Raw genomic sequence first — 15,337 nt, 5'->3', positions numbered from 1 at the left:
TGACTTGAGAAAAGAGACCGACCCCCACCTCTCTACACCCTCCTTTCAGGGAGTTGTAGAGAGCAATAAGGTCTCCCCTCAGCCTCCTCTTCTCCAGGCTGAATAACCCCAGTTCCCTCAGCCTCTCCTCATAAGACTTATTCTCCAGACCCCTCACCAGCTTTGTTGCCCTTCTCTGGACCCGCTCCAGCACCTCAATGTCTTTTTTATGGTAGGGGGCCCAAAACTGGACACAGTACTCAAGGTGAGGCCTCACCAGTGGTGAGGTGTCTTTGTGATTAATAGCCTTTGGATTTCTTTGTTCTTGAATTTCTTCAGTTGCCCAAACTGGTGGCTGTTTTTATAGTGACCTGGGACAAGAAATAACACATTACAGAAAAAGCTGTAGTGTGGTTTGTGTCACTGCTACTTTCATTTGACGTGTGCTCCCAACTGCTGCAGTGCTTGGAGCGTTGCTTTAGCAAAAGAAACCAAGAGGAGAGAGTAAGAAGTTCCCTCTTCTTGAGTATAAATAGAGCACGAGGAACAGAAAATTGAGCCAGGTGATTCTTCTGTGTTTTGTGGCATAATTCATAGGTGGCCGTGAACTATCTTAAACCTGAAAAACCTGGGTAGGTTTTGATTTCATGTGAGTGTAACAGTTTCTTAAATGGCGCTTGTGTGCCTGTTCGTGGTGACAGCAGCGTCACCTTCAGTTGCTTAAATGTACATCAGGCAACATGGTCCTAAAAGTCATCTTTGCTCTAAATCAATAACTTAGCCCAGAGATGAATGTGTGGTGTTAAATCTAACAAGTGCTGTTATTCTGGGTAGTTAGCTGGATTACAGCGTTATATTCTGTCCTGCTGGGAAGTATTCCTTAAAGTTTTTTTTCCTTCAGTTGCTTAAATGTACATCAGGAAACATGGTCCTAAAAGTCATCTTTGCCCTAAATCGATAACTTAGCCCAGAGATGAATGTGTGGTGTTAAATTTGACAAGTGCTGTTATTCTGGGTAGTTAGCTGGATTACAGCGTTATATTCTGTCCTGCTGGGAAGTATTTATACTTTTTTTTCTCTGGGAGCAAACTGGAAGATAAACTAACCATTTTCACTTTCTCCTTTTTAGGGACTATTGGATTTTTTGCCTGCTTCTGGTTTGTAAGTAAGATTTACAGTGTTGTGAAAGTGGACTGAAAAGCTTCAAAGTGTCTTTTGAACATATCTCCCTCGCTGTTTGATAATTTTTACCATGTATTGAAAAAGCATCCTGTGTAATTATTCTAATTTGTAAAAGCTGAAGAGCAGACTACAGCATAAAATGCGGATTTTTATGGAAGGAAATGGCACCATTGGAAAAACGTTTACATCGCTCTACTCGCTGAACATGCTAATTCTAGTCATTCAAAAAATTATATCCAAGATTTGATTTAGGACAAATAAAAATTCTGTGAACTAGTTTATATGAAAAATGAGCACAGTCCTCCAGCTGAAATTCCTTGTGATTATTTTGTTACCTCTTGGTTACCATTTATATACCATGAAAGCATAGGACTGTCAAGTAAATCTATGTAAAATGTGAATTTTTTTAACTTAACTCTGATTGTACATATTATCCTGCACCTTCTTTACAACTAGATCTCTTCTTACAAATGTACATGCATTTAGTGTCATGTAGACTTTATTAAAAATATCGACACTGGTTTTTTGTTCAAATAAAACTGCACAACTCTCGCTGACTTATTTCCTTCCTTGTTAATTAGGCCTTTGCTACTCGGACACAGATCAATTAGTTTGACCAGTTGGTGGCTTTTGAGGTTTATATTGTTTATGAGCAGTTTGCCTGTGACTGTGGCTGCAGATGGTGTATCTGAACAAAAGGACGGGCAGCTCCCTTGAATCCATGGCTGTAGGATGGACAGGAGCTTCTGAAGATGCTGCCACCAGCATTACCCTTCCCCAAAATTTCTTTTGTTGGGCAAACCATTACTTTCTATCAAAGAATAAAACCATTTTCCTTCTTTTAGCCCTTCAAAACACCCATCTCCTTGTTCTTTGTCCCATGAAGGCTGTGTGCAGCTTGGTGGGAAGTTTAGCTGTGAATCTACTGGGCTTGGGGATGGGTGATTCTTCAAGGTGAAACCTTTCTTGCTGCTCTGTGGAGCTTGGGTTTAGGTGCTGGATGACATGAGATGGAGTATCTCACCAGGCTCTCTGGTTCTAAGGTTGCAGGCATTCTTCTCTCAGGAACGTTCAAGGTTTTAAAGAGGCTCCCCAAAAATCCTGCCTTGCACTTGAAGCTGAGCAGAGAGTCACCGCGGCCACGTCGTTCAGATGCTGCTGACCCTGCTGGAGAGGAATTGAGGGATGTTCACTCAGATTAATGGGTGAAACACTCAAAGCTCATTAACTGGCATATGGAAACATCCATCGCTGGAAGCTGCTTTTCAGTGTCTAAGCCCACAATTTAACAAGATCCAAAATGGCTCTTTTTGTAGTCGTACAAATAGCAAGTAATTGCAGTTAATGTTTAATATCCTCTCCAAAATGTAATCTTAGGTCTGAGGATTTAAAGTCTCACCTTTATGTCTAGTTGTTCCTTCCAGGTTTCTGAAGCGTGGGAGAGGTCACCCGGCCGAGCTGGGGTGAGCACCAGGTGACAGCTTTTCAACAGTCCCTGTGGCCTAAAAATGAGGCTTTAGACAACTTAATGAAAAGAGCCAAGTGTTACTGTTCTGGGAGGAGCTGGCTACAAAAAAAGTTGGTGTCAAGTGAGGTTTCAGGTACGTACTTGATGGCAACTCAGCTTCTCAAATGTTTTCCCCTCCTGTCACCAAAATCTTCATTTCTTTTCCTTCCCAGAGCAGGGAAACTACAGAGTTGCATTAAGAGAAATCAGCTTGTGGTTATCTGCTGGTTCCAGAGCACCAGATTTCATGCTCATACTGAAATTGGTTTAAAAAGGTCCTTCCTATTAAATCTTGCATTTAATGTTTGGGGGGGGTTATATGGGATACTTTAAAAATAAAGAAAAGAGAACTGTTGGCTTGAAGCTGCTTTTGAATTTCACATGTTCAAAGGGAAGTGAATTCATGAGAGAATTTGGAGCTACAATTGGCATAAAATCCCAGCAGGAAAAATTGCCAGATGAATAAATATGTGTTTCGCAAAAGGCAAAGTAAAATGAGTTGTAAAATTGTAGTTACTGCGCTTTCTCTGCTTTTACTGTGACTACTAGTGAGTTAAAAAGTAGGAACTGGGTTAAGCAAGTTTCTGAAGCTTGGCTGAAGACTAGAGCCAAGGCCACAAAAGTAAAATCAGTCATTCTCATGCAGTTATCTCAGAGAACTTGGTTTATTTCTTGCAATACGCCCCATTCATGCAAATCTGGTATAATTCATAATTCAACAGTCTTTGTGGTGGAAAAACTCCGTTCATAGAACGGTTTGAGTTAGAAGGGACCTTGAAGGCCATCCAGTTCCAACCCCCTGCCCTGGGCAGGGACACCTCCCACCAGACCAGGTTGCTCCAAGCCCCATCCAGCCTGGCCTTGAACCCCTCCAGGGATGGGGCAGCCACAGCTTCTCTGGGCAACCTGGGCCAGGCTCTCACCACCCTCAGAGTGAAAAATTTCTTCAAGAGATCTCATCTAAGTCTCACCTCTTCAAGGTTGAAGCCATTACCCCTTGTCCTATGGCTCCCCTCCCTGATCCAGAGTCCCTCCCCATCTCTCCTGGAGCCCCTTGAGGGACTGAAAGGGGCTCTAAGGTTTCCCCTGAGCCGTCGTCTTCTGCAGCTTGAACCCCCCCAACTCTCAGCCCCCCCTCCCAGCAGAGGGGCTCCAGCCCTCCCAGCATCTCCATGGCCTCCTCTGGCCCCTCTCCAACAGGTCCATGTCCTCCCTGTGCTGAGGACTCCAGAGCTGGACACAGTGCTCCAGGTGTTGCTGCTGTTGTATCTAAAACCCGGTTTATCTCTTGAAGTCCTCTACATCTAAATATTTTTGCTGGCCCCAGGTCTGAGATTTCTGCTGTTTGCAGAGAATCTGGACATAAGAACTCTGGAAAAAATTTCTGCCAATATTTTTGCTGGCCCCAGGTCTGAGATTTGTGCTGTTTGCAGAGAATCTGGACATAAGACCTCTGGAAAAAATTTCTGCCGTTGGTTTTTTTGGTTTGTTTTTTTTTTTTAAACTATGGAAAAGCTTCAAGCTGTCTTTTGGCTTTGTGCTTCTGGAGAAAGCCACCAGGCTGTAAGTTAAATACAAATTGTTGTGAGCATGTATCAGTTTAAAGGTGGTGTGAGCCCTGGCCAGAAAGTAGACAACAAAATACTTGGGTTTCATTTTTATTAGGCATACCATATTAGGCTGTAGTAACGTGGTTTTCCAGTGACTCTCAAGGCTCTTTGGGAGGTTTTTAAACTGTAGGTGAAGATCTTGTCCATTCTGTGTTGAATCAGCCATGGGTTTTGAAGGTGAAATGGTCCGTATGGGGAGGTGGATGTTTTAACTCCTTAGATTACCAGTAACTGCTGTCTGATCTCTAACCCATTTTATGATAACTTATGACTAATAGCTGTCACGTGGAAATAACCGTTATTCATCTCCTTTCATTAGAGCACTGGGCTTAGTAAAACATTCCCTGTTCTGTTGCAGATACCGAAACCTTCCTGCCCTCTTTAAAAAAGAAAAAAAAATGAGGCTGTTTAGCTTTTTTTGAAGTGCTTGTATAGGCATCTACGTTGCATTTTCATGCTGCTCCCAGTAATGGACTCAAAAGTAGATGAAGTAAAGCATCTCCCGTGTAAGACTTCTCCTAACAACCACCCCAATCCAGCAGACTTTGTAGAATGTCACATTTTAAGTAAAACTTGACAAGTTACAAGAGAACCTCAAAGGAAGGAGGCATTTCAATGCTGATGTTTTACATTTCCTTCCTCTTGCTTGAGCAGCGTTGAACGGGTACAGCCTCATCTTAATTCCTGACTGGGAATGCTGATGGATGGGGAGGGGGAAGTCGGTGCGGTGTGTGTATGGGATGTAAGCCCCCATGAGGACTGTTACTGGTGCTGCTGGGGGAACTGGGAGCACACGGCACATTCATGGTTAGTTGGGATGGAAGGATGTTTGTTGAACAGCAAGAAACTTGTCTTCAGTGACTTGCTTCATGTTCTTATACCTGTTGTGCTTCTGCATTTGGTAACACGTTCCAAGTTCATACCTAAAAGAGCTCAAGATCTGTTGCAAAGGGGTTAGATGCTGGTGTAGACATGGGATGTCTTCTAGCACCTGTGGGTGAGATCTTCACAATCACCACATGAAGGTCCAGTTGTGAAAAATCATACATAAAGGAAGGAATACTGGGTGTTTTGGAATATTGGTGGGACAAGGCAAATGGCTGCTAAAGCGAATGGAGAAGGGCTTGGTCGTGCTGGTCAGGGCCTGTAAGGAAAGGAAGACCTCTTAGATGTGTGATGATCTGGTGGAGATCTGTAAGACTGTGGTCTTACACCAGATGAGCTGGCAATGTCTGCTGGCAGCCCAGAAAGCCCCCTGCATCCTGGGCTGCATCCCCAGCAGTGTGGCCTCCAGGGTCAGGGGGGAGGATGCTGTTCCTCTGCTTCACCGCAATGTCTGCTGGCAGCCCAGAAAGCCCCCCTGCATCCTGGGCCCATCCCCAGCAGTGTGGCCACCAGGGTTGGATGGGAGGATGCTGTCCCTCTGCTTCGTCCTGGGGAGACCCCACCTGGAGCACTGTGTCCAGCTCTGGAGTCCTCAGCACTGGAAGGACATGGACCTGTTGGAGCGGGGCCAGAGGAGGCCATGGAGATGCTCTGAGGGCTGGAGCCCCTCTGCTGTGATGGGGGGCTGAGAGATTGGGGGGTTCAGCCTGGAGAAGAGAAGGCTCCAGGGAGACCTTAGAGCCCCTTCCAGTACCCAGAGGGGCTCCAGGAGAGATGAGGAGGAACTTTTGATCAGGGATGGGAACCACAGGACAAGGGCAATGGTTTTAAACTGAAAGAAGGGAGAATTAGATTAGATCTTGGGAATAAATTTTTCCCTGTGAGGGTGGTGAGAGCCTGGCCCAGGTTGCCCAGAGAAGCTGTGGCTGCCCCATCCCTGGAGGGGTTCAAGGCCAGGTTGGAGGGGGCTTGGAGCAACCTGGTCTGGTGGGAGGTGTCCCTGCCCAGGGCAGGGGGTGGGACTGGATGGTCTTTAAGATCCAACCCAAACCATTCTGTGAGTCTCTATTCAGATGTCCAGTTCCCCTCCCATGAGCTAATGGAAATAACGAAGTGAGGTTCAGCAGAGGTGTTACCATTTCTCCCGCTGCTCTTCCATTGCTTTGCATTTTCACTTGGAAGCGGGAATGAAATCACTGCTTTTCTCCAGAACAGCTGCTGGTGTTTCCAGGCTTATGCTGTGCTCTTCACCTGTCATTAGGACTTCTTTAATTCAACTAAACCTAGATCCGAGTCTTAAAAATAACGTCTGCTCAACTCATGTCGTGGAGCTGAGTCATTTCAATATTCCTGTTTTTGCTAAACATGAACAATGTGCACTAACCATGAATTATTTTTAGAAAAGGCACTCGGGGTGGTGTGGGTGGCTCTGGGTTACGTGGCCATCATTTTCCCTTTCTCTTTCACCTCTGGGGACACCACTTTGCCCTGAGCAGAGCTCCTCCTGCTAAAGAAATGGGGAAAAAGAGAGGCTGGCTCCATTTCCCAGAGCTTTCCAGTGCACTCCTGCAGGGACAGAGCCCAGGAGGGTGTCCTGAGGGCCCCCGTGTACATGAAATGAGATGAAACTGCTCTACACTCTTTATTAAGGCCAAAGTCCTGACTATGCTGTGATTCCCTTGTGGAAAACGGACTTTTTATGGCGAAGAACGGGTGGGAAAGGCTTTTCCCAAGGATAATAACCAGGGATGCAACTTTCCTGGAGACACGGAGCTTCCTTCTTAGGTTTCTTCACACCCAAGTGGGACATCTTTGACTTCTCCAGGATAAAAGCAGGATGGGAGTCTTTCATGTTGAGTTGAGATGCTTCAAGCCCGTACCCAAACCATCAGGTCAGGGTCATCCTCTGTTTTGGTATCCCAAGGAACTACAGCTCACAGTACGGGACTTTATCTTCCTAATCTAGATGCCTCTTCGTTACCGGCTACACACACTAATTAGCTCAGCTCGTAGGAAGCGGGGAGCCCTTAGACTTTCTGTGAAGTGATTAGTGCCAGGATTTTTACAGATAACATGAGCGTCTGCGGAGTTTACCCAAGGTGATTTACGTTCCGTTCGCAACTCGGGCAAAACTCTCAGATGTTTTGACATCACAAAACAGTAAAACCGGGAGATTTATTACAGGGGCAGAGAGAACAGGGCCCCGGAGCTGCTTTGTTTATCATAAAAAGCGGGGTTAAGCAGACGTGCACATGTGCCTCCCATATTTTCTGGTTCTGTTTCCCTCCTGTGCTGCTCCTTGACAGGCTCCGCAGCGGATGAAAAGGCGCAGGAGCCCCAGCAGAAGTTCCTTTGGACTCGACAGGATGAGGATTATATTTGTACATCCAGGGGATGCTTATCTCCCTCTTGAGCTACTGTCAATAGAGAAGAGATGCGTGCAGCCGAGCTGTCCCTGAGGCTGTGACTCCTCCTGGAGAAGGGCATCCCAGTGGTGTGGTCGGTGGGTGGGTTGAGATCCGATGCTCCCAGACTGCGCCAGAGCTACCGCTGCGACCTCAGCCCTGCTCATCCCAAGGGATGATGGCTGCAGGCAAAAAGAGACACCATAAACTGCATCCTGGGCTGCATCCCCAGCAGCGTGGCCACCAGGGCGAGGGGGGGATTCTGCCCCTCTGCTCTGCTCTGGGGAGACTCCCCCCCAGTGCTGCCTCCAGCTCTGGGGCCACGAACGTCAGAAGGACATGGACCTGTTGGAGCAGGACCAGAGGAGGCCACGGAGATGCTGGGAGGGCTGGAGCCCCTCTGCTGGGAGGGGGGGCTGAGAGAGCTGGGGGGGTTCAGAGAAGAGAAGGATCCAGGGAGACCTTAGAGCCTCTTCCAGTACCTAAAGGGGCTCCAGGAGAGATGGGGGGACACCTTTTACAAAGACATGTAGCGAGAGGATGAGGGGGAATGGTTTTAAACTGAAAGAGGGGAGATTTAGATGAGATGTGGGGAAGAAATTATTTGCTGTGGGGGCGGTGAGACACTGGCCCAGGTTGCCCAGAGAAGCTGTGGCTGCCCCATCCCTGGAGGGGTTCAAGGCCAGGCTGGATGGGGCTTGGAGCAACCTGGTGTGGTGGGAGGTGTCCCTGCCCAGGGCAGGGGGGTTGGACTGGATGATCTTTAAGGTCCCTTCCAACCCAAACCATTCTGTGATTCTATAAAGATGGATTTTGGGCAGCGTGGCCAAACCCTGTGTTGCCCAGTGCTGGAGGGGGGGTTGCTGTGACCACCACAGCATCCTTGGCCACCCGGCCAGCCGAGTGGGGTGGGGGGGCAGCCTGCAGTCGGGTATCCTGGGCTTAATAAAGCCCTCCCTCTGCCTGGAGAGCTTTTCCCACCACTATCCCAAGAGCACCGTGGCTGCAGCAGCTCTGCCTCTTCCTTGGGGGGGGCTTCTGCGATACCGATGTGAGTATCATCTGGGTGTTTTCACAGAATCACAGAATCTTCTAGGTTGGAAGGGACCTTAAAGATCATCTTGTCCAACCATCAACCTAACTGACAAAAATAGACACCCACACAACAAACAAGGAGCATCATCACTAAACCAGACCTCCCAGCACTACATCAACCCGTCTTTTGAACACCTCCAGGGATGGTGCCTCAACCACCTCCCTGGGCAGCCCATTCCAATGCCTGAGAACCCTTTCAGTGAAAAAATTTTTCCTAATATCCAGCCTGAACCTCCCCTGGCGCAACTTGAGGCCATTTCCTCTCGTCCTGTCGCCTGTGACTTGAGAAAAGAGACCGACCCCCATCTCTCTACACCCTCCTTTCAGGGAGTTGGAGAGAGCCAGAAGGTCTCCCCTCAGCCTCCTCTTCTCCAGGCTGAATAACCCCAGCTCCCTCAGCCTCTCCTCATAAGACTTATTCTCCAGACCCCTCACCATCTCTTTTGGGAGGGTTTGCAGGGAAATGCTGTCACCTTGATGGTGCTGTGACCAGCAGAGAGACAGTGGTTTCCCCAAACAGCTCAGAAGCTGTGGCTGCCGTTGGCTCGGCTCATCCGGCAGATGCTGCTCGTGCCTTTGCATTCTCAGGTCCTTGCTTTCCACAGCCTGGTCACACGCTCGGGTCACACTTAATCCAGATTTAGAGAAAATCCATCAGATGGGAAGAGGCCAATGTGTAGTTTTCTCCTGCGGGTGACCACGGGGTGTGTTTTCCCAACAAATTTCCCACTGGTGCTGGCACTGGGCACCTGAGGATGGTCCCCATCCTGCCAGCTATAGCTACTCAGCTCTTGGTCTTTCTTGGCCGGTCTCCTGTTTGCCATGGACACGTTGGGGTGCGTTGAGTAGATGTTGGCTGATGTTCCCAGGCAGCAGCAGAAGGCACCCTCTGGGTTTTCTCCCTGCTCTGTGAGCAGAAAGAGAACGTTGTTAGCATCGGGTGGGTCCTGTGGTGGGCAAGCAGGGTGAAGTGGCCTCCTGTGTCCCTCTTAGGGGGTGTGGATGAGGTGGCACAGATGTGGTGGCACCAGGGGATGCTCCCAGCCAGGCTGCGAGTCCTTCAGGGTCCACACAGGCTCAGCCACTTTCCAGCTTTCTCCTGCTTCTCCTCCCCAAACACCACCTTTGGCTGTTGCATCAGCAGGGAAGCTTTGGTTGAGAGGGAGGAAAAAATAAATAAAGGCAGATACTTCTGCTAAAAGGGGTGCCCGTTGTCCTTCCTGTGTTGCAGGGTGAGCTCGTGCTGCAGGAAGAAGTCCCACGGGAATTAGGGAAGCCAAAACAGAGGAAAAAGCAGGTAAAATGGTCTAGAGGGTTGTCTCGGGGTGGGGGGGAGCTGGGGGAGCAGCTTTGTGCAGGAGCAGGCTTGGGGGGGCATTGAGGTAGGTCCAGCATCAGAGAGGGAAAGCAATAAACTGGGTGAACTGGCATTAATTGTGCAGCTGAGGGTAGTTAAGCAGCAAAAGCAACAAAACCCCGTGACTTTCTGAAGTTGTTAGGACTTTCAGGTGTGGTGAGGAGCAGATCTAGGGGAGGACATGAGTGCTGGGCTGCTGGCTGGAGCATCTGCTGGTCCTTTATTCCAAGCAGCAGGACAAGAGGTGAGTTAAACAAAGCATAATTGTTGAATTTCCCCTCTCTGAAGGCAGTTGGGGGGAAAAAAAGGGGTGTTTGTGGCAGTAACCATGGTGATGTTGCCTTGGGATGGGGGTTTTCCTGGACAGAAGTGGGATTGTGTGGTCACCTGGGAGGTAGGAGGTGGTTTTTGAGGCTCCTTTGGAGTGGGGAAGGTCTCTGGATAATGGGGTGGCTGTGCTTTGGTGTGTCCCAGCAGGGTGTCCTTGGGCTGCAGTGCCACTGTCACAGCAAGCTTTGGGGACACCTGGGCCAGGTACCTCCCAGGAGCTGGCAAACACGTGCTTTCTGGAAAACAGCAGGACTTTGGCACTGTAGGACCTCGAGGTGGGGGGGGGAAGGATTGTCCTGGGCTTAACTGAGACCAAATGGCTTCTTGGTGAAGCATCCAAATGGGGAATTTTAAAGCAGGGAGTGAAACCCTGCAAGCCTTTGCTTTCTATGCCTTTGGTATAAAGCCAGGAGGGTGACACTTGTCTCCTGGTGGCAATGGGAGAAGGTGCTTGGCCCTCAGAGATGGCGGGACAGGCTGTCCCAACATTGCAGGTGACACCAGCCTTTGGTTGCACAGGAGTGGCCCTCGGGGTATGTGTCATGCTTAACTCCTGTCACACTGTGGTCCCTGCTGTGGCTGGTGAGATACGTCTATAACGTGTTTAGGGCTTGTATTTGTGAAAGGGCTGACTGCTGGGGGTACGGAGAACTCCTGCAGACCTTGTAGGACAATGTTGTGTCTGGAGATGTAGGGAGGAGGGTACCTCTTACCTCCCAGACTCCTGACTCCACCCCAAACCAGACTGAAAGAAGGTCCCTTTGAGGACGGTAAACAGGTCCGTAGCCTGCAGATCAGATCCAGCTGTTGTCTCCAGCTCCCTCTCCGCATGGTAGGACCTGCAGCTTGTGCTTTGCAGGAGCAGCCATGCAGGTGTCCCTCAGGAAGCACAGGGTGCCTTCCCACACACCAGACCATCAGCAAATGGACACCACCCTTCCTGCAGACCACGTGTAACTCTCTTTAGGTACTGACCAGAGGTGTCCAGGCTTCAGAAACGTGCTCACTGTGTACAAAATCCCACCCTGGAGACGATCTCATTAACCATCTCCCTGGGATCTTGCCACGGGGCGCATGGGACGGGGCCTCTTTATTTTCCCCCTTCTTCCAGCTCTGAATGACTCCCAAGTTTCCTCCTGCTTTTTCCCTTAATGAGTTGTGCTGTGCTGGGACAAGACCTCTCGGTTAAAAGAGTCTAATTGCTGGAGTAAGGATGAACTAGCCATTAGAGTGTTTGCTGCTAATTAATTATTGCTTGTCGCTGCTCAGAAGTGGAAGGGCACAATTGCAATGTGACAGGCTCACTGGTGCTAAATAACTCCTGTTTGTGGCTACGGGGACCTGAGGGCTGGTGGTTACTTGCCGTGTGTCTTTTGGGGGTGTGGGGAGGGCTGAGCCCCCCGTCTGTGTTACACCTTTTATTTTGGCAAAGTCTTGTGGTTTCTTGCTCATCCCGAGCGTTTTTCAGTTGGTTTAAAATGGACGGTGTCTCCCTTACCAGTCAAACACTGCTCTCTAGGAAATATCAAAGAACTAATTAACCTGCCGGATGGCCTAACGACATTACAAAAAGATTTCTTGTAACTCAATGACACACACACACAACTGTAACACATAATACAAAAAGATTTCTTGTAACTCAATGACACTCACACACACAACTGTAACACACAACTTGTTTGTTGTATGGGTGTTTATTTTTGTCAAAATTAGGTTGACGGTTGGTAGGACCTATCCGCCGCCTACGTTTGTTTCATTTAGGAGAGGTGGAAAGCTGGTGGGGAGAAGGGGAGAAATCTGCACATCCAACTGGAGGACTGATGGTTGACAGCCACGCGGCGGTGATTTATGGCTGGGTAATTTTCCAGCTGCCGTCGTTTGTGTTAGCGCAAATGAGAATTGATGGCAGTTTGAGTTAATAGCCGATGCGGCGAGGAGCTGGCACATGCTGGCTTTGATCTCCTCTGCCACGGCAGCAGCCACTTCTCAAACCACCCAGGCTCCTCTGCCGAAACCCAGAGGAGCCGGTGGCTTTTTTGGAGACCAAGGGGAAGGTGCTGATGGATGGGGTCAAGCTGGGCAGCGCCGCGGGAGCAGAGCCCAATGTGCGCCCGGGATGGCTGGGAGGAAATTTGGATTTATCTCTTTGCTTCCCCCTTTCCAACCCCTTCCTCCCCTGCCGTCAGGGCAACCCCAAACCCTGTCCGTGCTGTGCCCATCCTTAAGCATCTCATGCTGCTCCTCCAGCCGCTGATAAAACGGCCCAGGACAGTGGTCACTGACCAAGGTGTGATGGGCCATGCCACCAGGCATCACGGTGATGCTGAGACCACTACTTCAAACTGCAGAACATCCATATCTGCAGGAGGCCATGGGCTAGGGACAGGCCACAAAGCTGAAGGAGAACTGCTCCTGAGGAGTAGGAGCCAAAAGGGACACACCAGTGTCCCCTGTCTCACCAGTGAGATACCACAAAGGAATTAAGGGCTGTTCCTCTAAGAAGGTGACAGGGCTGACTGCCCAGCTGAAGTGCCTCTGCACCAATGCCCACAAAACGGGCAACAAACAGGAGGAGCTGGAAGCCACAGTGCTGCTAGAAAGCTATGACCTGGTTGCCATTACTGACACCTGGGGGGACAGATCCCATGGCTGGAGTGTGGCTGTTGATGGCTACAGGCTGCTGAGAAGGAACAGGGAAGGAAGGAGGGGTGAGGGTGTTCCCTGAGTGTTTGAGCATAATCTAAAAACCCATAAGGTTTCCCCTTCTCTCCCTTGTTAATGCCCATGGGATATTTGGGAACCATCTACCCAGCCCAGTCTCCATCGTGCCCCTCTCCAGAGGGATGCAGAAGCTGGAGCAGGGCTGGTCCCAAGGTGACAGGAGGTGTCCCAAGGACTAGAGGAAATGGCCTCAAGTTGTGCCAGGGGAGGTTCAGGCTGGATATTAGGAAAAATTTTTTCACTGAAAGGGTTCTCAGCCATTGGAATGGGCTGCCCAGGGAGGTGGTTGAGGCACCATCCCTGGAGGTGTTCAAAAGCCGGGTTGATGTAGTGCTGGGAGGAACGGTTTAGTGATGATGCTCCTTGTCTGTTGTGTGGGTGTCTATTTTTGTCAGTTAGGTTGACGGTTGGACAAGATGATCTTTAAGGTCCCTTCCAATGTAGAAGATTCTGTGATTCTGTGTTTGTGTGGTGGCAGGGGCAGGACCAGTGCTGGCATCATGGTGGTGCCCACCCCATGTGCACAGGGCTCTCCTGGCCTCAGGGAAATGAGAGTGGCTGTAAGATTCTGTGATTCTGTGTGATTCTGTGTTTGTGTGGTGGCAAGGGCAGGACCAGTGCTGGCATCATGGCGGTGCCCACCCCGCGTGCACAGGGCTCTCCTGGCCTCAGGAGAATGACAGTGGCTGTCGGAGCAATGGAGATGGGTTTAGTGAAGCAATAACACAGAGCATGGAGACACCCTTCACCAAACCTTCCAGTACCTAAAGAGTACAGGAGAGACGGGGAGCGACTCTTTATGAGGGAATGGAGCGATAGGATGAGGGGTAATGGCTTCAACCTGGAAGAGGGGAGATTGAGATGAGATCTCAGGAAGAAATTCTTTGCTGTGAGGGTGGTGAGAGCCTGGCCCAGGTTGCCCAGAGAAGCTGTGGCTGCCCCATCCCTGGAGGGGTTCAAGGCCAGGCTGGATGGGGCTTGGAGCAACCTGGTCTGGTGGGAGGTGTCCCTGCCCAGGGCAGGGGGTGGGACTGGGTGGTCTTTAAGGTCCCTTCCAACCCAAACCATTCTGTGATTCTGTGAAACACACAGGCCCTTGGGGCTGCCTCGTGTCAGAGCATCCCCTGGCAGCAGCCCAGCCCCGAGGTTGTGCAAACCCACATTGGGGTCTGTGGTCCCAAACCAGGCATTAGAGGCCTCTCTTTAAGACCTTTTTAATTTTTCACTGAATTATTCTTTCAGCCCTAGCGTTGATAGAAAGAGGGTTTTATTCCAATCTGGTGTATTTGCAATAATTAAGGGGGATAGTAAGACAATTGCTGGCAAAGCCTGTGGTTTATAGCATAAATAGTCTTTGTTTTAAGGTTTTCCCCAGTGTCAAAGTATCTCAGCGCCTCTCCTCAGGAAACACAACACACGCCAGTCTCTGACAGGCAGCAGAGAGAGGAACGTAGCCTAGCGGGAAGAGTCTAAAATATTTAAATATACATTATTTACCTCCAGAGTTGACTCTCTGAATGTTTCTTGCCACGGTACCTGACTAATTATCATGTTATCAAAGGAGCGTGCAAACCTGTAAGCCGCGGCGCGTGGAGTGGTTTGACAGATAAGCCTTCCTGACAGAGAGAAATGTAACTTCGCTATTATCAGTCTGGTTCGCTTTTGGATTTTGAATTACCTTTTTTTTTTTTAAAAAAAAAAAAAAAAAAACCACCCTAATAGTCTGTTTTATGTAAACCGCTCAGAGATTAGGAGTTGATTTCAAAGATCATCCTCTATAAAGTCTCTTGATCATATTTTATGGTTCCCGTGACTCGTGGGTGTAATCTTGTATCCCTGGGATATTCATGACATGTTCGCCTAATTCCCCACGGTAGCTAATCTCACTTCTGTTACCTTAAAAAAAAAAAAAAAAAAAATTAAAATATCTTTAAAGCAGGACTGGTAAAAAGGCAACTTTTGCAGCCAATCTTCAGCTCCAATTGCTCCTGCTGGGGAAGTCATAATGATGAATTTATGACATAATTTCTGCGGCAACATGCTGGGATTTCATAAATGGGGATGGTGATTATAGAGCAGGATCAGGTGAAGCTGGATTGTGATGGAAAAAGCCCCGATTCAAATGCAAATTGTTCAATAATGGCATAGGGGATACCAGAAATTACTGGCAATTTATTTTATTTGGGTTAAGCTCCTCATTCAGTCTTCTCCAGTTGGAAAGTCACTCTTTTTAAGGATGTGAGCAACAGAAACGGCTGGAAAACAT

General features: G+C 48.9%; 1 protein-coding gene across 1 annotated transcript in view; it reads left to right on the top strand.

The window, feature by feature from the left end:
• The window catches only part of LOC106895716 (transmembrane 9 superfamily member 2-like), a 37,818-nt gene extending 36,100 nt beyond the window's left edge, over nucleotides 1-1,718 (top strand). Inside the window, exon 17 of the mRNA XM_014955326.1 lies at nucleotides 1,109-1,718. Coding sequence (XP_014810812.1) covers nucleotides 1,109-1,176 — 68 coding nt within the window. The 3' untranslated portion in view covers nucleotides 1,177-1,718. The remainder of the gene's footprint in view (nucleotides 1-1,108) is intronic.
• Nucleotides 1,719-15,337: the final 13,619 nt, after the last annotated feature.

The sequence above is a fragment of the Calidris pugnax genome, unplaced genomic scaffold (genome assembly GCF_001431845.1).
Source record: "Calidris pugnax isolate Ruff unplaced genomic scaffold, ASM143184v1 scaffold38, whole genome shotgun sequence".
In the NCBI taxonomy this organism is placed as follows: Eukaryota; Metazoa; Chordata; class Aves; order Charadriiformes; family Scolopacidae; genus Calidris; species Calidris pugnax.
The sequence above is the reverse complement of the archived record's forward strand: the minus strand, read 5'-3'. Positions and strand labels throughout refer to the sequence as shown.